This window comes from Babylonia areolata, chromosome 30 (genome assembly GCF_041734735.1).
Source record: "Babylonia areolata isolate BAREFJ2019XMU chromosome 30, ASM4173473v1, whole genome shotgun sequence".
NCBI classification, from domain to species: Eukaryota; Metazoa; Mollusca; class Gastropoda; order Neogastropoda; family Buccinidae; genus Babylonia; species Babylonia areolata.
Window position 1 is genome coordinate 9,480,779 of NC_134905.1, and position 24,136 is coordinate 9,504,914.

General features: G+C 42.0%; 1 protein-coding gene across 1 annotated transcript in view; it reads right to left on the reverse strand.

Annotated features, from left to right (window-relative positions):
* LOC143275671 (protein timeless-like) overlaps positions 1 to 17,338 on the reverse strand; it is a 60,981-nt gene extending 43,643 nt beyond the window's left edge. Inside the window, exons 1-8 of the mRNA XM_076579951.1 lie at positions 17,163 to 17,338; positions 13,649 to 14,058; positions 12,117 to 12,211; positions 11,116 to 11,174; positions 9,698 to 9,869; positions 8,690 to 8,826; positions 4,290 to 4,350; positions 3,570 to 3,623 (exon numbers count right to left, since the gene is read on the reverse strand). Coding sequence (XP_076436066.1) covers positions 3,570 to 3,623; positions 4,290 to 4,350; positions 8,690 to 8,826; positions 9,698 to 9,869; positions 11,116 to 11,174; positions 12,117 to 12,211; positions 13,649 to 13,742 — 672 coding nt within the window. The 5' untranslated portion in view covers positions 13,743 to 14,058; positions 17,163 to 17,338. The remainder of the gene's footprint in view (positions 1 to 3,569; positions 3,624 to 4,289; positions 4,351 to 8,689; positions 8,827 to 9,697; positions 9,870 to 11,115; positions 11,175 to 12,116; positions 12,212 to 13,648; positions 14,059 to 17,162) is intronic.
* Positions 17,339 to 24,136: the final 6,798 nt, after the last annotated feature.

Genomic DNA, 24,136 nt, shown 5'->3' on the forward strand with positions numbered 1-24,136 from the left:
TGTGTGTGTGTGTACACTTGCAGCAAGTGCATGTATGTATCATGTATACAGTGTGTGTGTGTGTGTGTGTGTGCAGCTGATTAACTGTTATTCAATAATGTTTCAGGTTATCCTGCAGTTCCTCCACTTCCATGACAACTCCACCATGCCAGCACAGGGAGATCGTGCATACGACCGCTTGTACAAAATCCGGCCGATACTGGACCACCTGCACTAGAAGTTCCAGGAGGTGTATGAGCCACGACAAGCAGTGTGTGTTGACGACAGCCTGCTGCTGTGGAAAGGCCGATGAAGCATGCCAGGATCGGTATAAAAATCTACCTGTGCTGTGAATCTGATGGCGACATCAAAGGAAGTGGGGGTTACTGCTACCGATTCAAGGTCTATGCTGGGAGGGAGGATCCAGTCAACGAGGTGCAGCCTGTTCTCCAAGCTGTCGGTGCTGACAACCCGGAGCTGTCTGCCAATGAGAAGATGGTGCTGTACCTGATAGCCCCCCTCTTGAACAATGGCCATCAAGTGTACACTGACAACTGGTACAGCAGCCTCAGGCTGTACCTCTACCTGCTGGAAAAAAAACACCTTGGCCTGTGGCAGTCCGGGAGAACCAGGGAATACTGCAGCAACTCCACAACATCCAGCTGAACCCAGGCTCCTCGGCTGCTCTCTGTGGTGACGGCAAGACTGTCGCCACCAAGTACCACAGCACCAAGGTGGTTCACCTCCTCTCCACTGCGCATAGCCACGCAGAAGCACCCATCCGTGATCGGGGACAACAGGGCATCACCAGGCGACCTGATGTGTCAACTCAGCACAACAAGAATATGGGTGGGGTGGACAAACAGGATCAGCTGCTCCATATGACTGCATGAGGAAGTCCATGAAGTGGATGAAAAAGCTTTTCTTTCACTTCATGCAAGTCACCGCCTGCAATGCCTTCATCCTCCCGAAATCTATGGACGACTCCTAAAAACTCTTTTGAGTTTTCTGGAGTCAGTCACTGTTGACTGGATCTGGCCTGATCAGGTACCTGCTGTGGAGGAGATCAGGTCAGATGATGAAGTGTGTCTGACTGCCAGGCACTTCATGTTCCCCCTGCCAACAAATCCCAACAAGCCCCAGCCCACCAAGCCCTGCAGGGTGTGCAGGAAGAAATTGGGTGTCCGGCGGGAAACCCAGTATCACAGCCCTGACTGTCCATCCTGCACTCTGCTACCCACAGTGCTTCAAGGACTACCACACAAAATTTGTGTATTGGCAGTGAACATAGATGTACTTTTTATATCATTATTATTATTTAAAAAAAAATATCTTTCTTTAAACTGTGGTTTCAGTGTGGGTTTTTATTTTGGTTGTGTTTTTTTCCCCATTATCTTTTTGATGTAGGTCTTCATATTATATGGTGTGGGTTTATCTTTCAATGAGAAAACAACAACAGAAAACAAAACAATACCGTCTCCAGAAGCCCTACAGTATCTGCAAACAGAATCAACGAATGAGGTGTGATTCATGTTTCATATAGTTTTATACCTAGATTGTGCTACCCCTTGTTGTTCAAGGATTACAACTCATAAGAACAATTACTGGCAGTAATGTGAATACCAGATGTTTACTCTGATGTTCCATGAACACTAACACCAGTTTTTACAGTATTTTTATGTTTTTTTTTGTGTTGCAGTGTATGTGTTTATGCTCTGAAAGTGGGTTTATTTTAAAAAAAAAGGAGATAATTTTATCAATTTTGACTTGCTAAATACCCACAAAATCAAGTTATATTGATATCTCATCATAGCCCAGAGTATAAGAAAGAAACATGCAAACTTTCAGAGAAATATTTCAACAAATATTTTAGTAATGAACAGATTAGTGAACCCACTGAAAAAAGTGAAATTCTGTCCCTTTGTACTGGATTGTGGGTACCCCCAGTTATGCATGGATTACACCTCAGAAAAACTCTTACTGGCTGTAATGTAAGTACCAGATGTTTGCTCTGATGTTCCATGAACACTAACTTATTATTATGCAGTATTTTTGTGGTTTTATATGGTGTTTACATCCCCCAATTTTTTTTAAAGCATGTCCATTATATCAATCTTGCTCCTACTAATTGCATATAAAATCAAATTAATATGGTATTACATCATAGCTCAGGATATGAGAAAAAAAGCAAAGTTTCAAAGAGATATTTCAAGAAATAAGTCAGTAGTGATCAGATTAGTAAAGCCACTGAAAAAAAGTGAAATTATGTCCCTTTCTGCTGGAATGTCAGTACCCCCAGTTATGCATGGATTACATCTCAGAAGAACAATTACTGGCTGTAATGTGTGTACCAGATGCTTGTTCTGATATTCAGTAAACACAAAAAATAATCTCTGCAGTATTTTATGTGGTTTTATGTGCTGCTGTGTATGTGTTTATGCTCTGAAAATGTTATTTCTTAGAAATAAATGATTATTTAATAATTTTTCCCTCACTAAATACCCACAAACCCGAATTATTTTGATATCACAGCATAGCCAAAGGTATCGAGAAAAAACATGCAAAAAACCATATGGATATCTAAATAAATGAATGAGCAGTGAACAGATTAGTGAACCTACTGAAAAAAGCAAAAATTTACCCCGGCACACAGCAGTACAAAAAAGCTATTATGGCAGTGAAGGGGTTAATATAAGATCAGGCAAGCTAATCTTACTCAAAATGTAAGCAAAAAGTGCATGTGAATGTTTTTAACCTCCTGACCAACCAACAGCATTTATTCAACTCAGTTTATTTTTCTACCTCCTTTTGATGGGGAGAACTTGAGAGAGATAACCAGTACACTTCTCTTCAGAGGTATCTAAGTCCTCCTCTCTAAACATTCTCCATTCTCTCTGAAAAACACGGACCATGACAGATGTTACATTCCTTCATGATTCATTCCTGTTTCTAGGGCCCTGGGGTTTGTGCCAATTTTGCCACATGGTGAATTAACAGTAAAAATGTTGCTATTTCCTGGATCAAAATATGTGCAGACCTGCATGTGCCTTAATCCCTTTGTGTGTATACATGCGCGAAAGATCAAATACACAAGTTCAAAAACTAGTACTATAAGTCAATGTTTGGTGGCTTATGGAAACATGAACTTAAGCAGCATGCACACCCCTGAAAGGAATGCAGATGCCTAAAACCAGGGTAAAAACACGTAGAAGCCAACTCACAGATGCAAGTGAACATGGGAGTTACAGCCCATGAACACAGAACTAAATTCCTGTTTTTCCTCACTGCAAAAAGGAAAACCTGCAAAGTACCATGCATGACTTTTTAAAAATTAATTTTCTTCTTTTCATTATCATACTTCACGCACAAAGTTATACATGGTCACAGCTGAGAGGGTAATCTTTTTTCTTTTTTTTTTTACCTTACAAATCTGAAATCACAGTTGAAGATGAAAATTCATACATCACAGATAAGAAGTTAAAAAAAAGAACACACAGAAGATGCAAATGAGTCATTATGCTTAAGCTAAAGAAAATGCCATTACACAGATGAAAAGTGACGATGACACAAACTACACACTGTCAACTTACATGGTCCTTGAAGACAAGAGACAGCAGCTGAACAATGGACACGACCCAATCAGACTGAAAGCAAATCAAACAACAACAACAATAATAATAATAATAATAATAATAATGGACACATAGGATTCTGTCCAGAAATCTGCTGCAGGTGCTTTACAAAACACAAGATGTTAAACAAAGCACAATCCATCAATACTACCTATACTCACCTGTACAAGTACCTTGAAAACTAAATACAAAACATGATGCATACATACATATCAATCAAGCCTCTATGTATTCCGTACCTTTTTTCTCTGGATGTGCATGAACATGTATGTACTTGCTCTCACTAGTATCTTGTGTGGCTAAAAACATTCCATAATTATATACAAGAAAAAAACAACATGGCTGATTCTCCTAAGTATGCACTTGCTTCATATTATGGACAAGGGTAACCTGGCATTTTTGTTTCTTTTGTATTTACAAGCTCATTAAAAAGACTGTCTTGTTGAAATTATGACTCAGTGTGTGTGTGTGTGTGTGTGTGTGTGTGTGTGTGTGTGTGTGTGTGTGTGTGTGTGTGAAACATTGTGAAAGACAGGCAGAGTGTGCCATCACCAATTTTCAAACAATTCAAAAATGACATCAATCATCTTCAATAAACCAAATTTGCAAAAAACTTGACAACTCATTTCATTTCATTCACTGTGTTCTCTTTTCAGAGATTCATGTGACAAATTTTACCTTTTGTGGGTGGTTCAGCATTCTCAGCAACAGTTTATCCATTTCAGAGAGAAAGAAGGAACTGCAACAAAATTTTGTTGTTGTAGACATACCATAGGGCAAAAGAAGAAAATTTCACCTACACATTACTACCCATAACATCAAGATAGGTATGAAAGTCTCATAATTTATCAACCGGATTGTGAATTACCCAAAGTTTAACATCAGCTGCACCTTTCGATTTACAAATGCATGTGCACACACACACACCGATTTGCAGAACATATCAAATGGACTACAAGTAATACAAAATATTCACTACCACAATTTTTTCCAACAAAGATTGCTTCAAATGAAGTACAGGGTTCTAACAGGATTTACAGGAAAAAGTTAAAAGGACTTTTCCAGGGCTTTGCAAGTAAGTTTCATGTAAGGTAGAACTGATAATGTGATAACTTGTCTCATTCTCAAACATTCAGTATACCTTATGGTATGGTGCATACTACTGGCAAAACAAAGGGAAATGACTCAAACAACAAGGTCCACAAATCAACAGTGTTCACCATAACAGTTGCTCTGTGTACGTATGTAGCTCTTATATTCAATTCAGTTAGCTGTACTAATATACATCCAGTCATGTGCATGGTGCACTGATGCAAGAGATTCAAATGTACATGTTTTATGGTACTGTACATACTTATACAAAGCTTATGCTTTGCTCTGGAAGGCCGATCACATGGCACATCTCATATGATATTGTTTTTTTTTTGTTTGTTTTTTTAACCAATGGAGGTATAAAAACCGATGATATATTTGATTTTATAATATTAGCCAAAATGTATATCTACAAATGTCAGATGGAAATATTTCTTCCAAATCTATTTGCACAAAGGTATGTCTAGTCAGTGCTGGCTCTCTCTCCCTGTTTCTCTTTCTCTGTGTTTATCCCAATGTCTTTCTCTCTCTTTCTTTTTCTCTCTCCCTCCATCCCCCTTCTCTCTTCATATCTTCCTCTCACTCCTCCCTTCCTCCCTTTTCCCTCCAGCCATCTTTCTCTTTGCCACCCTTTGACACAAAGGCTTTAGTATGTTCACTAGCCTTACGACAAAGTAGCATTGATAACATGAAGCGAAAATGGTATCATTTGAGCAGCTTTGTGCACTTTTCAGCCCCCACAGAGCTTCCGTTAACACATATGTGTACGTCCCTGACTCTCTAAAATGAGAGAGGACGCACTACAGTTTCAGCTATGGAGTCCACGGGACGCACTATAAAATCGGTGTCAATCGAAATGTGAAGGAGCACGGTCAAACAACAGCACTCGCTTCTTCTCATTTTACTAATTTTCGGTTGGTATCTTATCTTTGCAAAATCGGCGACTGCTGCAAAGTTCATTACTTTCATCTTATCTCCTTTAACAGAAAACTGTTGCCCATTTCCGATATACTCACAACAAGGCTTGTCCAGTATTCTGTAATACAGTTCGAAATCAGAATGCCTCCGCTATCATGGCTTGATGCTCCAAAATGCAAACCAGACGAAAATGCTGATTCTGAATCAGCTGACGTCGATCAGCCACCTTCAAAAGGGGACGGATCACCAAAAAAGAAAAGTCGCACCTATCAACGTTCATGGGAGTAAGAAATCAAATAGCTGCAGTATGATGAAGACGCACATGTAATGAAGTGCAGAACTTGTGTGAAATTCACAACCCGGTCATCGTGCAACTCCCGGGAAATAAATGTGTTTGTGATAAGAGTGACAATCTTACAAAAATCATCCTTGTACGGCCTTTTGTTTTCAGAGGTTCACTCCTCTCAATCCTTCTCTCTCACTCATTGTGTGCATCCTATTCTGAAAAAGGAGAAAAACCCCAAGAACAAGAACAGCTACAGACCCATCAGCTTGCTCAGCTGCCTCGGCAAGACTCTTGAGCGCATGGTCAACAAACGACTGATGTGGCACCTAGAAACCAATAACCTGATCACCAAAGAACAGACGGCCTTCAGGAAAAATAGAAACACTGAAGACTAGCTCATCCACTTGGCACAGTCAATAGAGAACGCCTTCCAGGAGAAGAAGAAAGTCATCGCCACATTCATAGACCTATCCAAGGCCTTTGATAAGGTGTGGAAACTAGGCCTCCTCCTGAAGCTATCGACTATGGGAGTGACAGGGCATATGTTCAACTGGGTCAAAAGCTTCCTGAGCCACAGAACGGCAAGAGTCAAGCTCAACGGCAGCCTGAGTCACAAAATCACCATCAGGGAAGGAGTCCCACAGGGAGGCGTTATCTCTCCCACCCTCTGTCGTCTTCATCAACGACATCACACAAGGCCTGACCACCCACATTTCCCAAGCCTTGCATGCTGATGACTTTGCAATGTGGAATAACGCTCAGTCCACCTCAACAGCAACAGTCAGGATGCAAAACGCCCTGAACAACACCTCAAAATGGGCGCAGGACTGGTGTGTCACCATCAACAGTCTCAAGACAGTGGCCACTTGTTTTTCTCTTTCCACCACTACTGAGAACATCAAACTGATGGTCAACAACCAGCAAATTCCACAAGAAGACACACCAACCTACCTCGGTGTCAACCTGGACAGGAGACTGACATGGAACCCCCACATCAAAGAGACAGAAAAGAGGGCTACAAAAAGGCTGTCCCTCATGAAGAAACTAGCGGGCACCAAATGGGGAGCCAACAACACCATCCTCAAACAGGTATACACAGGCAACATCCGCCCAGTAATGGAATATGGATCATCAGCCTGGGCCACTGCTGCACAAACCAACACAAGCAGGCTGGCCAAAGTGCAAAACACAAGCATGCGGATCATCACTGGGGGACTGAAAACCACTCCCATCATCACCCTTGAAGCAACCACAGGACTCGCTCCCCTGGACACCAGATGAGAAGAGAAAGTTCTCATACAGCATGAAAAACTCCAAAGACTTCCCTCACACCCAGCCCACAAACAGCTGCAAGAACTAACCAAAAATAGACTGAAGAGAAGCAGCTTCAACCACCTGGCAAAAGAACTGCTGAGAACCCACAGCGACATCCTCCCCAGCACCCCTGAAGAACGAGAGCCTCTCCAGGATGCCGAAGAATGGAATCTCCAGCAGGACGGTGTGTTCTACGCTACAGACGTGCCAGGAGTGACCAGCAAGGGAGACCAGCCAGACTACATGCTGAAGACCCTCACGCTGGAGATGCTGCATGCAAAGTACGACGCCTCAGTGTGGACTCGCATCTACACTGACGGATCTGCTGATGCAGCCATTAAGAATGGAGGAAGTGGAATCTACATCAGTCATCCAGATGGCCACACCTCCACACACTCTATGCCTGCGGGTGGACGCTCATCAAAACTACCGGGCCGAACTTACTGCTCTGAGAGAAGCTGCCAGACTGATCAAAGCAGACCAACACCCGCCTGAACACATCGTCTTTCTGACAGACTGCAGATCAGCCATCCACAAATTGCAGTCACCCAGTGAGCAGTTGGAAAGAGACACACAGCGCCTGCTTGGCGATCTCTCGCTACATACACACATCGCTGTCCAGTGGATCCCTGCCCACTGTGGTCTGGCAGGAAACGAGGAGGCGGACAGACTGGCCAAGTCTGGCAGCAGACTGGAGCAGACAAACCAGCCAGTTTCATACAGGGAGGCAAAAACTCTGGTCAAACGAAAATTCAAAAACATATTCCAGCAACAACATAGCCATCCGCCTGATGACCAGATGCCTCACCTGCAGCGATTCCAGCAGACAATCATATTCTGACTACGCACGGGGCACTGCAGAAAAGCTCTGGGGCACCAAAGAAGATCTCATCCAGACCACCACCTTCATCTCCAGCATAGGACTGCAAGTCTGAGACCATGATCACGGGGAACGCAGAAGAAGAACTGCGTGCATGTCCATCTGTCTGTCTGTCTGTGTGTGAGGGGTGGGGTGGGGTGAGTGGAGTGTGTCTGTATGTGCATGTCTCTCTCTCTCTCTCTCTTTTGTGTGTGTGTGTGTGTGTGTGTGTGTGTGTGTGTATGTGTGTGTGCATGTGTATCTCTCTTTCTCTGTGTGTGTGCATGTGTGTCTTTCTTTCTTTGAGTTCAGAGAATCCTTGATCCTTGTGAGTGTGTGCGAGTGTGTCTATCTCTTTCTCTCATTCAGTGTGTTTGTGTGTGCGTGTGAACTGACGGAAAGGCATTGTGTGGTGTATTTGGATGAAAGAATGGTTTCTTGACCTGCAACTGATCAGACTCGCTAGAACCCCATGAGGACTCCCTAGAACACCCGAGTGGGAGTCCTGTGGACTCTCTAAACAAACCAACTGTAGGAAGCCCTGCCATGTGAAATGGGCCAGAGACCTGTGCAATGAAATCATTGTTAGTTCTCTGTCTGCCCCCTCACCTGAGCATGGACTGAAGGGTGATGGAGGTCTCTGAGGACAGTTGGTCATCAGGACTGGTGTGGAGCAGGTTCCGCAGCAACAGCAACGCATGGTTCAACAGCTCACTGTCTGCCAGCTGTACCTTCTCTTCACCATTCTGTAAAACAATCATAATCGTAACAGTAATCATAATATTAATAATAATTATCAAATCATAATAATCATCAAAATGGACATTCATAATGCACTCTACCTTCTCAGCACAGGGGCCCTGAATGTTAACAAATAACAACAGTAGGGGTAAAAAGTGATTACAAACTTCTTTTTTTAATTGTCGTTGGAAGGACATGGTAGCTGTCTTCACTCAAAGGGGATGCTCGATCAGTCTAGCTCTGCAACTAAATGATTACTGCTATCAGTAGGAGGCTAAGTATGTGGTGACTACCCAACTGGTGCTCCTGAATAAACAGCTCTGTCGACTGTCCTGTTCACATCATTCACCAATGACTGCACTGTCACAGAAGCAACACCCCTGATTAAATACTCTGATGACCCTGCCCTTGAAGATCTAACTTTGACACAGTCTAATTTGAATAAGTTGAGATTATTTCCTCGTGGTGCTAGTACAACAACTTTGATTACGATGGTCAAAGAATGAAAGAAATGGTTATTTATTTCAGGAAAGTCAAATCCCTGACCCTCATCTTTTTATCAATGGCACAAAAGTCAAAAGAGTTGGTGAATTCAAGTATTTGGGAACAACAACTGATGACTAATTCAGTCTTACACTCAACACCTATCATTGTGATCAACGATGTTGTCATATATTGAGTTTGTTGTGTCAGGTGGCCCCACATGGTGGTCAAAATTAAGTTTTCGACACAGACTGGGTGCATACAGCTGATAAGACACTGGGGTCAGATTTGAGTAAAAAAAAAAAAAATTAGCGCCTCACAGGCTGAAAATTACAGTACTATTGTAAAATGTTCCATTTCTCTGAAAGGGTTAAATAAAAGCACATCACTGACCCGAACCAGAGCCATCTCCATGCGGTTCTGCAGACTCTTGAAGAAGTCGAGGTCAGTGCATCGTGCCTTGGCGCCATTCACCAGACTGTTGATCTCTCGCTGACACTGCTGACCCAGGGACACCCCCAGCTGCAGGAACACCTCCAGTGGCTGGGTCAGGTTGGCCAGCAGTCTGTCACAGTTCATCGCTCATCGTTATCGTCATAATAATGATGACAGCTAAGTCCTCTTTTAATATCCAAAATTCAGGGACCTATTTCAAGATTACTTTTTATGCACATTTGAAGCGATATTACTTGTAGCAGATATTGTAGCCATATTCTAAGGTTTTCAATGCTGTTTTGTGGGTTACTGTGCTCTAAGTTTGTGCAAAATTTAAGTCAACGAATTTCCACAACAACAAAAATGTTCATGCCAATTTTTCTCTTTTTGTGCCAAGTTCATGTGAATTTCATATTTCCTATGTGTGCCAAGTTCATATGTGAATTTCACATTTCCTTTTTTGGCGGTCTTTTGAATTTCACATTCAGTCATAATTATAATAGTAATAATGACAATCGTAATAATAATCATCAAATAATGAATAAAAATCATCTTCAGGATATCAGTGAATTTACAGAAAAGAAGAAAAAGGTTAAAGGTCCCATTGTTTTTTACAGCCATCAGGGTGAAGAAATCATATCCACTGTGTCTACTGCTCAGCATAGGAAGGTGGGGCTCCTTCTTCTCCTTCTGCTGTTTTAATCTTCCCTAACCAAAGTCTGGTACCCATTCACATGTGGGTAGAGTGAGGACAAAAGTACACAGCCTTTCCTAAAGACACAACACCATGCCGAAAGGGGCCTCGAACCCTGAACACTAATGAACACTGGACACCTAACTGATTCTGACACGGTACCCAAATCATGTTCATAAAACAAATCAAAATGCTACACACACAGTTTGCTGTCATACATATTTACAATTTAAAATGAGTTGTTTCTAATATTAGGGGAGGTGAAAGAAGAGAACATTTGCATGTGCATGCACAAACACACACAACATACACTGACAAGACCTACTTTTCAACACTTTTCCACAAGTGACAAAGTGTCAATACAAAGCATGCAAGAAGCTTGAATAACAGATGTATACTTCAATTCTCAGCAAAATGCAAAAACAACTTCAGAATTAAAATACACACAATCACTCATTCAATAACCAGCATTGCTTTTGCCATGACATAATGTAACATATATTACTCATCAATGGTGGGGGGTCACAAACAACATATGACTTCTTAAGTTCTTATCTTTATAACTATCTTTCTTTACTTTTTTTTTCCAATTATTTTAGAATTTTGAGACTTTTTCCTTTTTCAGGAGGGGAAAACATGGGGAGCCTGTCATTCCTGATAGTGTGTGTCTGAATCCACTTACCGCAAACAGCGACCAATAATGTCTTCGTCTGTGCAGCACATGATAAGAGGCACAAGGTCCTGCACACAGAGAAACAAAAGGGCACTGTCTGATGATTTCAATGAGTATTATGTAATAAATTGGTCCAGATGATGGCAATAATGTTAACAATATCCTGTGTGTGGGGGTCTGGGGGTGAGGGGTGAGGGTGTGTGTGTGTGTGTGTGTGTGTGTGTGTGTGTGTGTGTGTGTGTGTGTATGCTTATGTGCCTGCATGCTATTTGTGTGCATGCAAGTGCAACCAAACTTTGGAAAATTCTGAAAAGTCTGTGTTACTGTATAACATCCACAGCCAAGAGTGACAGTATAATCGTATGTCCTTGCATGTGACCATACAATCAGACATGCTGATCAAAAGCTAAATTATTTCTGTTATTTTCATTAATGATACCAACTACTCTTTTTCTCTTATTTTTCCATCTCATTTGTATGTACAGACACAAACACACACATTTTTCATGGAAGTTCACAAAAATGCTTCCTTGACAAAAAAATAATTAAAAAACCCCAACAAAAACCCCCTCCATGTGTATCTTCTTCAGCATTTCATGGGCTGCAGCTACCTTGTCCAGTCATATATTACCAGTGGGTGTTTACACGTGTGATGGTTTTAACCCCACCATGCATACAGCAATATCCAGTTTATGGGGGATGTGCATGCCAGGTATGTTCTGGATTCCATAAACCACCAACGCTGTCACTGGTTACTGGATATTTAAGACATTTATTTAATCTTCTGCCTTTCTATGCACACAACGGGGGTTTCAGGCACACGCTGGTCTGCACATATGTTGACCTGGAGACTAAGAAAATCTCTTAACTCTATCAATTGTGCCAAACCAGGGACTGAACTCAGGGAACTGATCATTCTAATCATTCTGCTATTGCACCTGTTAGTGTGTTATAACTTATATATTATTCTCTGTTATAACTCATAAGTAAATAAAACATTTTCAAATTACCTTCTCCACAATCTTGTCACAGGACAGTTTTCGACGGCCATTCCTCAATTTGGGATCTTCTCTGGTCAATGACTCGATGATTTCATCAAGGACATCTGCAAATGACAAACATCTGAATAGCAGACTGGACAATAAAAGTACAATTTTGTTTTTGTTCGACTCGGAGTCTTAAGATTTTCTTGATATTGTCAAAGACGATTATCTCCTACATCAAATGCCCGCACTATTATTCCATAATTAGATAACATTTTCATGACACTGCTCTTTTTATGTCCATTTCCTGGTAACTCTGTATAAAGACCACAAAAAAACAACAACAAAAAACAAACAAAAAAACCCCAACAACAACAACAACAACAAAAAAAACACAAAAAAAACCCCAACAACACATGATCGATGAATGGAGGAACTGTGAAATGGAATGATGAGCGAAGAAGGAATAAAAAAAACAAGAGGAAACAACAGAAATCTACGGAACAGCAAACAAAAAGCACCCTGTCAAGTTTCTTTCACACACACATTGTGCTCACACACACACTACACAGACACACAAATCCACACATAATCATGATAATGCATAAGCTCGCATATATATATATATATATATACAAACACACACTCACACTCTCTGTTCCTCTTTCAAGTGAACCCTGATTAAAGGGAGGAAAGGAGAAAGGGAGATTGAAACAACTAGTGCACAGTGTGTGTGTGTGAGTGCGTGTGTGCGTGCGAGTTTATGTGTTGGGACTTCTGTGCTTGTATGTGTATCATGTGTTGGGGCTGCAAACATCTGTTTGTACTTGTAGCTTTCATGTCTGTGAGACTGCAAATTGTTGCTTATCTGTTGAGCCTGTGTGTGTGTGTGCGTGTTTGTGCATATGTGCATTTCCATGCTTGGGTATGTGTAATCACCTGTGTGTGTGCGCAAGATAGGAGTTTCTTCAACATACCTAATCAAATCAGCTATGTTAAGCTGTGTCAAAGTTTAACTTACTACTTGTGTTAGGATTTTAAGAGCATGTTTGTGAACTTGGTCGGCAGTGGTGTGCGAAGAGAAGACAGAGCATGGAAATAGCCAGAAATAGCTGATGTTTAACTGGTTCTGGGAAATAGATATATTCATAAAGATATCAGAACAACGTCGAAACAGACGTTGATTTGTGAAATGTGTGTGGTGAGAACATTTCAAAGTGGGGCGGTACACATTTGTAATTACATGCTGTTCGCAATTAGGCCTACCTATACTACCAGTACTACTTTCAATAACACTGACCTTCACAAACTTCTGGTGTAAAGGACTGACCAACACACTTCAAAATGCCAGAAAGTTAACTTTAGACAGAAACTTTCATTACACATATATTAAATGTCTGTTTTATGTCAGTATCTTTAATACATATAATATATATATATATATATATATATATATATATCAATATATCTAAATGGATTTTATTTAGTTTTAGACAGGGAAAGACAGTATCTCTACTACACACATTAATTCTTTTAGACAGGAAATTATGAGGACTTACCTTCACAATCATCAGCAGGTACATAAATGTCTTCAACAAAGCAGCCTAGACCACTGGCACCAGAACCACCAGGTTCCATTAAATTCCACTCCATCTTTGCTGAGCTCCGTGTATTGTAGCCTCCAAAGCAAGTTAGCTCACAAGACTAAAAGCGCTGCAGTTGTTTTTTTCTGAGGTGAAGTTTTCCAAAGCACCAAGAACCACAGGCAGTCAATACCACCACCACACACACACACACTGAAGTCAAGGCCTCAGCCGAGCGTTCCTGACAGTGGTAGTCTGCGGTGTGACACAAGATGCACCTCTGCTGATGGATTTGTCATTGATGCTTGCCACCAAGCCATAAGCCAGAATATGCAGGCAGTTCAACACAGCTTGTAAAACTCACCGCTTCCAAGCAATTTTTGGGTCTGAAAAGAAATCAACAATATAACAAAAACATTTTAAAAATAGATTTTCTTACCAAAATGGCTAAATAAAAACAAAATGAAAGAAAATGAGGAAAACAGAAGGAATATGAAAAACAAAATATCACATGCAGCTTATCTTTTTATCTTTTAACATGCAGTTTCAGTAAAGTAATGGCTTTGGAAATACATCTGAAAGGCCTCAAAACTATTGCACTGTCCACTTGAAACCAGTTTCATCTGCAAACTGCCTAACTAATCTGCCTGATCTCACTGTAATTTGTAGATCAATTTAACTCCATCTTCTATACATAATACTGGCTGCGTATGTAGAACAATGGATTCACTTCCACAACATGCGCACTCATGCACACTCACATACAAATTTCAATTACTTTTCAGCACATTCATGTAAACTGTATCTTTTAACCAGCTTTTAAATAAATAAATAAATGAATACACACACACACACACACATATATATATAATATATATATATATAATCAGCAAAATGCTTGGGATTACAAAAAAAATTGTGGGTTGTTCATATCTTTTACACTATCAAAGTATCATATATGTTCACACTATGACTATCAATGAGTTTATTTACCTAAGAAACTTAGATAATAATAATTTGCAATGAGTTCGTATTACTCAAATTAGACTGATATAGGGGGGGTGGGGGTGGGGGAGAGAAGACTGGGTGAAGTGAAACAAAATGGTAAAGCACTGGAGAGTTTAAAACATTTTTGCACTGACTGGCTCTTGAAACCACACACACTCAATACAAACACATGTATACACTCACACACACACACACACAAACTCTCACAAACACACACAACACAATGATAGACAGTTACTGATACTCTCCTTTCTTCAATGTTCCAAATCATAACTATTAAGTTCTTTCTGTGTGTGTGTGTGTGTGTGTGTGTGTGTGTACGTACATATGTGCGTGTGTGTACATACGTATGTGCATGTGTGCATGCATGCATGTGTACAATTTTACATGATATTTATCAAATATATCATGTATCATAATTGTTACTACTACTATTACTGCACCACTACTTCAACAACTACTACCTAGACTACCACAATTACAGAAAAGAAAACCTTTACTACTACTAATGTACTACTACCACAACAGCAACAACTTCAACTACAAGAACAGAATAACTGACAGAATAATATATTAACATAAAAAGTTAATTCTGCATATTTATCAATAATTTTGTGCTCTTACAGCCACAGGGTAAGCGTTAATTGTTAGTTTATCATAATCAATATCATCATCATTATACTGTTAAACAATTCTTCTTCTATGTTTTAAACTCTTACATTTCACATTGTATGCCATTCTAATCCACTAACATTTGAAACATTACTGACAATGAATGAATGAAACTGATGTGGTATTACCATATATAACTAAAAACAAAAACAGAAAAGAAAACTTGTAAAGAATACTGTATATGTTAAAATCATAAAACATTAAAAGAGAAAGAATGAGAGAGACAGACAGACAAAAACAGAGACAGAGACACTAAGAGAGACAGAGTGAGTTAGAGTATTTGGAAGGGGGTAGTGGTGAAGAAAGGTTGGGACAGAGAAGAGAGCAACAGAAAGTTCAGAGCCAGAACAAGACAGACAAAAAGAAAGGTCTCAGAGAAACTAATAATTAGAGACACCTCATCTGAGTGAGTGTGTGTGCATGTGTGTGCGTGTGTGTGTATGTGTGTGTGTTTGTGTGTGTGTGTGTATGCGTGTGTGTGTATGTGTGTGTGTGTGTGTGTCTGTGTACGACAGTGTCTGTGCATGTGTGTATGTGTTTGCCTGTGTGCACATAATGCAGATGTGTAAATGAAACAGAATAAACACAAGCCAACTGCTGATCAATACATTACATGAATGATATAGACAGGGTCAGGGAACGATAATAGGAAAGACAAGAAATGAAGAAACTTTAGAAAGACAAAGACATCAGACTGAGAGAAGTAAAAGTACATAGAGGCAAATATAAAGCGAGACTGACTGAGGGGTATGTATCAAGCGACAGGGCAGTGTGATTCTGGGGAGAAAGACAGAGAGAAGAGGTGGTAGGATGCACACGACAGATCACTTAAAGTTTAACACAAACAAGCACATGCAAGCACAAACACACACATTACAATGTTATGATATATACACTGTGAAATTTATAACAGAAACAGAAATACAAAGAGAGAGACCGGGAGACAGACACAGAGGCATTTTGTCCTTTTCAGTTATCTTGTAAGCTTAAAGTTACTATACAATTTGTGAACTTTTCTCTGCAAACAGTACAAACTAAAATTTGCAACTGATGAAGTGCTCTTAATTATCCAGAAATAAATACTAAAAAAACACCTCAATACCCTGTAACAGCTGGTAATTGCCTATTTACACCCTGAAGACTAATAACACACACTTGATACATCATGGTCCAATGATACTGTACATTAAAGATTCCAGATAAACAATAGACAGCTTTCCAATTTCCTAAATAGAACAACCACAAAAACGTGTGATAGTTGCTTATACAACTATGAATATATTCAAGCCAAAGCCTTGTGAGACTCATACTGACAATGATATACACCTGCAGTTTTACTGATAAACTGCTTTCTTTCTAATGGCAATATTAGGTCCATTCTAAAGAAGAAAAAAATCAACCCAGTTAAAATGACAGTCAAAATGACAGTCCAATGGTATACTGCCAACGATGATTTGTCCACTTAAAAAAAATCAACACTTTCCCCTCAGACAAAATTTTAATGGTCTTCAGTGGCAACATTTTTACTACGGGTCTTTTGATTGTTAGTCCAGTAATATTTGGTCTGCTTAACCTATTACCACCACGGACATTGCTAAAGTTTACAAGTTTGTTGTTATTTTCAGTAACACTGTGAGAGTGACAGGGCAAAAGACAACGCAGAAAAGTACTTGAATAAGGTTTTTTCACGACACTGGTTGTAATATAGTCCCATCAATATCATGTACATCAAACACTTTCAGATTAACAAGATCTGTGGTCGATGACCCACAGTGACCATTGTAACTTGTGTAAGTCACAGTGCACTCACTTCTGATTCTGCCACAGAATCCTTTTCAAATAAACGACGATACCCAAACGCACGATCAATTCACTTGAACTACAATGTGTCAGTTGCCTTATCCTTTCGCACTGACAAAAACTGAAAAGAAGAATTCCACAGAAGGAACGCAGAATCAAACACTTAGCCTACCGTTCGACGTGCTAGAGAACTTGTTGTGTCGAAATGTGTATAGCTGACGCGCATGCGTGAATGACATTACGCTCTGGATGTCGTCTGCTCTGTTCGGTCGAGTCGTGGAAGAAACTTGATTTATCGCTAAAATGATCACAACAACGGGACGCAATCAGTCGGATTTTGTCGAAAAATTAATTATAGTTATTCACTCAATACCTACAAAGATACTGTGGCGGTTAACGATTCGTTCAACCTGAAAATTGTGGCTCCACGTGAAAGCCTCGCATCAAAACTTCCTCCTGACACGTGCCGGGCTTTCACGTTTTCAAGAACAAGGTCAGCGACTGCTTTCCACAGCGCCACCGCGGATTGTATGATCACAAGTATTGATTGCAGCTTCTGGCATCGCGAAAGATATTAGCGAAATGTCACGTTTGATTCCCCAAGACAGATTCACAGACAGTTCGATTTTTGTCCATTCTAATTATTCATTATTTCATTTATTTATCTATTCATGTCCCTAATGTGTGTGTGTGTGTGTGTGTGTGTGTGTGTGTGTGTGTGTGTGTGTGCCACGGTGTGTGCGTGTGTCAGTATGTGTGTGTATATGACATGTGTGTCACGGTGTGTGTCAGTGTGTGTGTATCAGTGTGTGTGTGTGTGTGTGTGTGTGTGTGTGTGTGTGTGTGTGTGTGTGTGTGCCATGGAGTGTGCGTGTGTCAGTATGTGTGTGTCAGTGTGTGTGTGTGTGTGTGTGTGTGTGTGTGTGTGTGTGCCACGGTGTGTGTGTGTGCTGTGCGCGCGCGTGCGCCACCGTGACCGCGGTGTCAGTGTTTGTGTGCCACTGTGTCAGTGTGCGTGCGTGCGTGCGCGCGCGCCGGTGTGTGTGTATTTTACTGTCTGTGTGTCTGTTTGTCTGTCTGTGTCTGTGTGTGACTGAGAAAGACAAATTAGTGATGACTGAATAAGAAAGAGAAACTGAGAATGCGTGGAGAAAGAGATCGGGTGGTGGGGAGGGGGGGGGGGGGGGCAGAGAAAACGGTGTGGGTGGGTGGACAGGTGTAACTGAGTGCGGCGCGCGCGCTTGTGTCACGTGTTTGTTACAGTCACTGGAACCCGTGCAGTTTGTTCATGTGCCTCTTCAGTCAGTGGCATCAGTTTCTTCACACGCTCATACTCCCCCCCCCCCCACTCCATCCCCCGGCTTCCGCTTACATCCCCCCCTCATGTCCTCCTGCATCCTCTCCACTTCCGAGTCCCTCTCCCCGACTTGGCCGTTCCTGGCTACTGACCCCACCCCCACCACCCCCACCACCTGCCAACATCTGCCCCTGTGCTCCCCTCCTGCACGTGCACTCTGCACCACATTCCCACTGAGTCTTGTTCCACGTGTCTGTATTCCACGTGTTTGTGTTCCACGTGTCTGTGTGCAACCGTGTAACCAGCGTGTCAATGTACCAGTGTGTCTATGTACAGTACCAGCGTGTCTATGTTCCACCGTGTCTATGTACCACCGTGTCTATGTACCACTGACCATGTCTATGTACCTGACTATGTCTGTGTACCACTAATGTCTATGTACCACTGACCATGTCTATGTACCACTGACCGTGTCTATGTACCACCATGTCTATGTACACCATGTCTATGTACCACCGTGTCTATGCACCACCGTATCTATGTACCACCATGTCTATATAAAACCATGTGTACCACCATGTCTATGTACCACTATGTCTATGCAACACCGTGTCTATGTACCACCATGTCTATGTACCACCACGTGTACCACCGTGTCTATGTACCACCGTGTCTATGTACCACTGACCATGTCTATGTACCACCGTGTCTATGTACCACCGTGTCTATGTACCACTATGTGTATGTACCACGGTGTCTATGTACCACCGTGTCTATGCACCACCGTATCTATGTACCACCATGTCTATATAAAACCATGTGTACCACCATGTCTATGTACCACTATGTCTATGCAACACCGTGTCTATGTACCACCATGTCTATGTACCACCACGTGTACCACCGTGTCTATGTACCACCGTGTCTATGTACCACTGACCATGTCTATGTACCACGGTGTCTATGTACCACCGTGTCTATGTACCACTATGTGTATGTACCACGGTGTCTATGAACCACAATGTCTATGTACCACCGTGTCTATGTACCACCATGTCTATATACCACGTGTACCACCGTGTCTATGTACCACTGTGTCTATGTACCACTATGTGTATGTCCCACCATGTACCATGTACCGTTTAGTACACTGTGTCTATGTACCACGATGTCTATGACACACCTGTCTATGTACCACCATGTCTATGTACCACCGCCATGTCTATGTACCACCGTGTCATATGTACCACCATGTTATATACCACTGTCCAGGTCTATGTACCACCGTGTCTATGAACCCCATGTCATGTAACAACCATTCTATGACCACGTGACTATGCACCACCGTATCGTCTATGTACCACTGTGTCTATGCTATGTACCACCGTGTTTATGTACCACTGACCATGTCTATGTACCACTGACCGTGTCTATGTACCACTATGTCTATGTACCACCATGACTATGTACCACCGTGTCAGTGTGATGGAGTCTCCCGTCGGTCCGACAGATGAGTAGGCAGGCAGGCTTATCTGTCGGTTTGTGTCCTCATATGGGAGAAGAGGCCGATTCTAGATGCGCAGCACTTCCCACAGGTGTTGCAAGGGAAAACGTCTTCAGAAGTTGAGCCCTGCTTCCTTCGCTCACGCTTCTCCTTAATGGCCAGCGTTCTCTTGTTTTCAAACGGCTTTATGCCACTAGAGCACAGCATCCTCCAGCGAGAGCGGTTAAAGGGCATCAGTTTCCCAGGAAGCGATTTCTATGTCACAGGCTTTGAGGTTTGTCTTCAAGGTGTCCTTGAAGTGCTTGCAGGGTCTTCCAAGTTCACGGCGGCCTTCCTTCAGCTGGCCATACAAAAGCATCTTCGGGATCCTGCTGTCTGTCATGTGGACAACATGTCCTGTCCAGGGTAGCTGGCACTGGATCAGCAGGCTTTCGATGCTGGGCAGGCCGCTCCTCTCTAGGACCTGGAGGTTGGAGACCCTGTCTTGCCACTTTATGCCGATCTTTCGTAGGCACCTCTGGTGAAACTGCTCAAGTTGTTGAATGTGACGGCGAACGTCGTCCATGTTTCACAGCAGTACAACAAAGTGGTCAGCACAACAGCTCTGTTTGTTTTCATCTTGGTGCTGAGCCTGATGCCTTTGTTGTTCCACAGCCTGTTGTTGTGTCTGCCAAAGGTGGAGCTGACCATGGCGATGTGCAGCGTCACTTCTGCATCAAGGGCTCCGTTGCTGCATAGGGTGCTGCCCAGGTAGCAAAACTTGTCGACTGACTTGATCTCTGTGTCATCGATCTTGATTGCAGGTTGGGTGGGGGGTGGGGGGGGGGGGAGGCACTGGCGTTCTGTGAGCTAGCTGGTTGGTACATGGACTCGGTCTTGTTGAGGCTGATGGTGAGTGCAAAGCGCCTGCAAGAGGTTGAGAACCTGTCCATAATGAACTGCATGTCCTCATGGGTGTGTGCGGAAAGTGCGCAGTCATCAGTGAAGAGGAACTCTCTCAACAGTGCCTCAAACACCCTGGACCTGGCATGGAGTCGCCGCAAGTTGAAAAATTTGCCATCTGTGCGAAACTGAATGTAGATGCCCCGGTCACAGTCTTGGAAGGCGTCAATCAGCATGGCAGAGAAGAGAATGGAGAACAGTGTGGGTGCCAGGACGCAGCCCTGCTTCACTCCATTTACCACAGGGAACGGATCCGACATGTCGGTATTTTCCTGTACTCTCGCCTGTATGCCATCGTGGAAAGACGCAATCAGCTGGATTAGGCTCTCTGGGCAGCCAAACTTTAGGAGGATCTTCCACAGAACACCCCTGAGCGGCAGCCGCACTGTGTATCAGGGATGGCTGTGTTGGGGACATGGTCAACCAGTCTGTTTAGTATGATGCGGGCGAAGATCTTGCCGGCGTTGCAGAGGAGAGAGATTCCACGGTGGTTATCGCAGGATGTTTTGTCTCCGTTCCGTTTGTAAATGTGGAATGTACTACCATGTCTATGTACCACCGTGTCAATGTACCACCATGTCTATGCACCATCATGTCTATGTACCACCGTGTACCACCATGTCTATGTACCACCGTGTCTATGTACCACCGTGTGTACCACCATGTCTATGTACCACCGTGTCTATGTACCACTGACCATGTCTATGTACCACCATGACTATGTACCACCATGTCTATGTACTACAGTGTCTATACACCACCATGTCTATGTACCACCATGTCTATGTACTACAGTGTCTATGTACCACCACGTCTATGTACCACGGTGTCTATGTACCACCACGTCTATGTACCACGGTGTCTATGTACCACCGTGTCTATGTACCACGGTGTCTATGTACCACCGTGTCTATGTACCACGGTGTCTATGTACCACGGTGTCTATGTACCACTATGTCTATGTACCACCATGTCTATATACCACCGTGTCTATGTACATGTCTATGTACGTGTCTATCCACCACTGAACATGTCTATGTACCACTATGTCTATGTACCACTATGTCTATGTACCACCGTATCTATGTACCACTGTGTCTATGTACCACCGTGTCTATGTGCCACTATGTCTATGTACCACCGTGTCTATGTACCACTATGTCTATGTACTACCGTGTCTATGTGCCACTATGTCTATGTACCACCGTGTCTATGTACCACTATGTCTATGTACTACCGTGTCTATGTACCACTATGTCTAAGTACCACCGTGTCTATGTACCACTATGTCTATGTACCACCGTGTCTATGTACCACTATGTCTATGTACTACCGTGTCTATGTACCACTATGTCTATGTACCACCGTGTCTATGTGCCACTATGTCTATGTACCACCGTGTCTATGTATCACCGTGTCTATGTTCCAACACATTTATGTTCCTCTGTGCCTCTGTTCCAATGTGTTTCGTGAACAGTTCCACCATATCTTGGCACCACTAGTGTCTGTGTCACATCACGTCAATGTTCCGCTGTGTCTTTATACCACTGTGCCTATGTCACACAATATCTATGTTCCACCATGTCTATGTTCCACTGTGTTTATATTCAAGTATGTTTTCTTTCATTATCTTTTCACTTTGAGTAAGAAAAGATGTGTCATGTTTGTTTATGTTTGTGTGTCAGTTGGAGGTTGGGTTGGAGGTTAAAAGAGAAAGGATATACTAGAACAACGTAATCAACAATCCGTAAATATCAAGGGTAACAACAATCAACAACAAGAACAACAGCAAAAACAATTATCAAACAAACAAACAAACAAAAGACCAAACAACAACAACAAACAAAAACAACAACAAAAAACAACCAACAAACAAAAAACACACCAAAACAAAACAACAACAAATATCTGTTGGTCGCATCAATTACAGAAAAAACTCATATTAACTATGATGCAGAGATTCAGCAATTTCGAACAAAAGTAAACAGTTAGACATTTCTTTTATGCTTTTTTTCCCCTGAAAAATTAGTAACTTTACATGACTTTGACAATCATTTGACGTTGAAATGAGATGTTTTCGTCTGATATGTTTACCATTACACAATGAACGTTTCCGCAAAACTTTGCCTTGAAAGCATTCAGCCTTACGCGAGGTTACCAGTTTATAACAGTAAAATGGGAAATCCATCATTTTTTGTTGTGTAATTTCAGATTTAAACCCATTTCCTTTGGGCATGAAATTCCTCTGTGCCTTTGGTTCACCGTGTCTATGTTCAACTGTGTCTATGTTCAACAGTGTCTATGTTCCACCGTGTCTACCTGTTCAATAGTGTCCATGTTCCACCGTATCTACCTGTTCAACTGTGTCTATGTTCCACAGTGTCTATGTTCAGCTGTGGCTATGTTCAACAGCGTCTATGTTCTACTGTGTCTATGTTCAACAGTGTCTATGTTCTACCGTGTCTATGTTCAACTGTGTCTGTGTTCCACTGTGTCTATGTTCAACAGTGTCTATGTTCCACCGTGTCTACCTGTTCAACAGTGTCTATGTTCCACAGTGTCTATGTCCAACTGTGTCTATGTTCCACCGTGTCCATGTTCAACTGTGTCTATTTTCCACCGTGTCTATGTTCAAGTGTGTCTATGTTCAACAGTGTCTATGTTCCACCGTGTCTATGTTCAACTGTGTCTATGTTCCACCGTGTCTATGTTCAACTGTCTATGTTCCACCGTGTCTACCTGTTCAACAGTGTCTATGTTCCACCGTGTCTACCTGTTCAACAGTGTCTATGTTCCACAGTGTCTGTCCAACTGTGTCTATGTTCCACCGTGTCTATGATCAAGTGTGTCTATGTTCAACAGTGTCTATGTTCCACCGTGTCTATGTTCAACTGTGTCTATGTTCAACAGTGTCTATGTTCAAGTGTGTCTATGTTCAACTGTGTCTATATTCCACCGTGTCTATGTTCAACAGTGTCTATGTTCCACCGTGTCTATGTTCCACCATTCCTTTGCTCAACAGTGTCTATGTTCAACTGTGTCTATGTTCCACAGTCTGTCTAGTTCCACAGTGTCTATGTTCCACCGTGTCTATGTTCCACCATTCCTTTGCTCAACAGTGTCTATGTTCAACTGTGTCTATGTTCCACAGTCTGTCTAGTTCCACAGTGTCTATGTTCCACAGTGTGTCTAGTTCCACAGTGTCTATGTTCGACTGTGTGTATGTTTCACAGTGTCTATG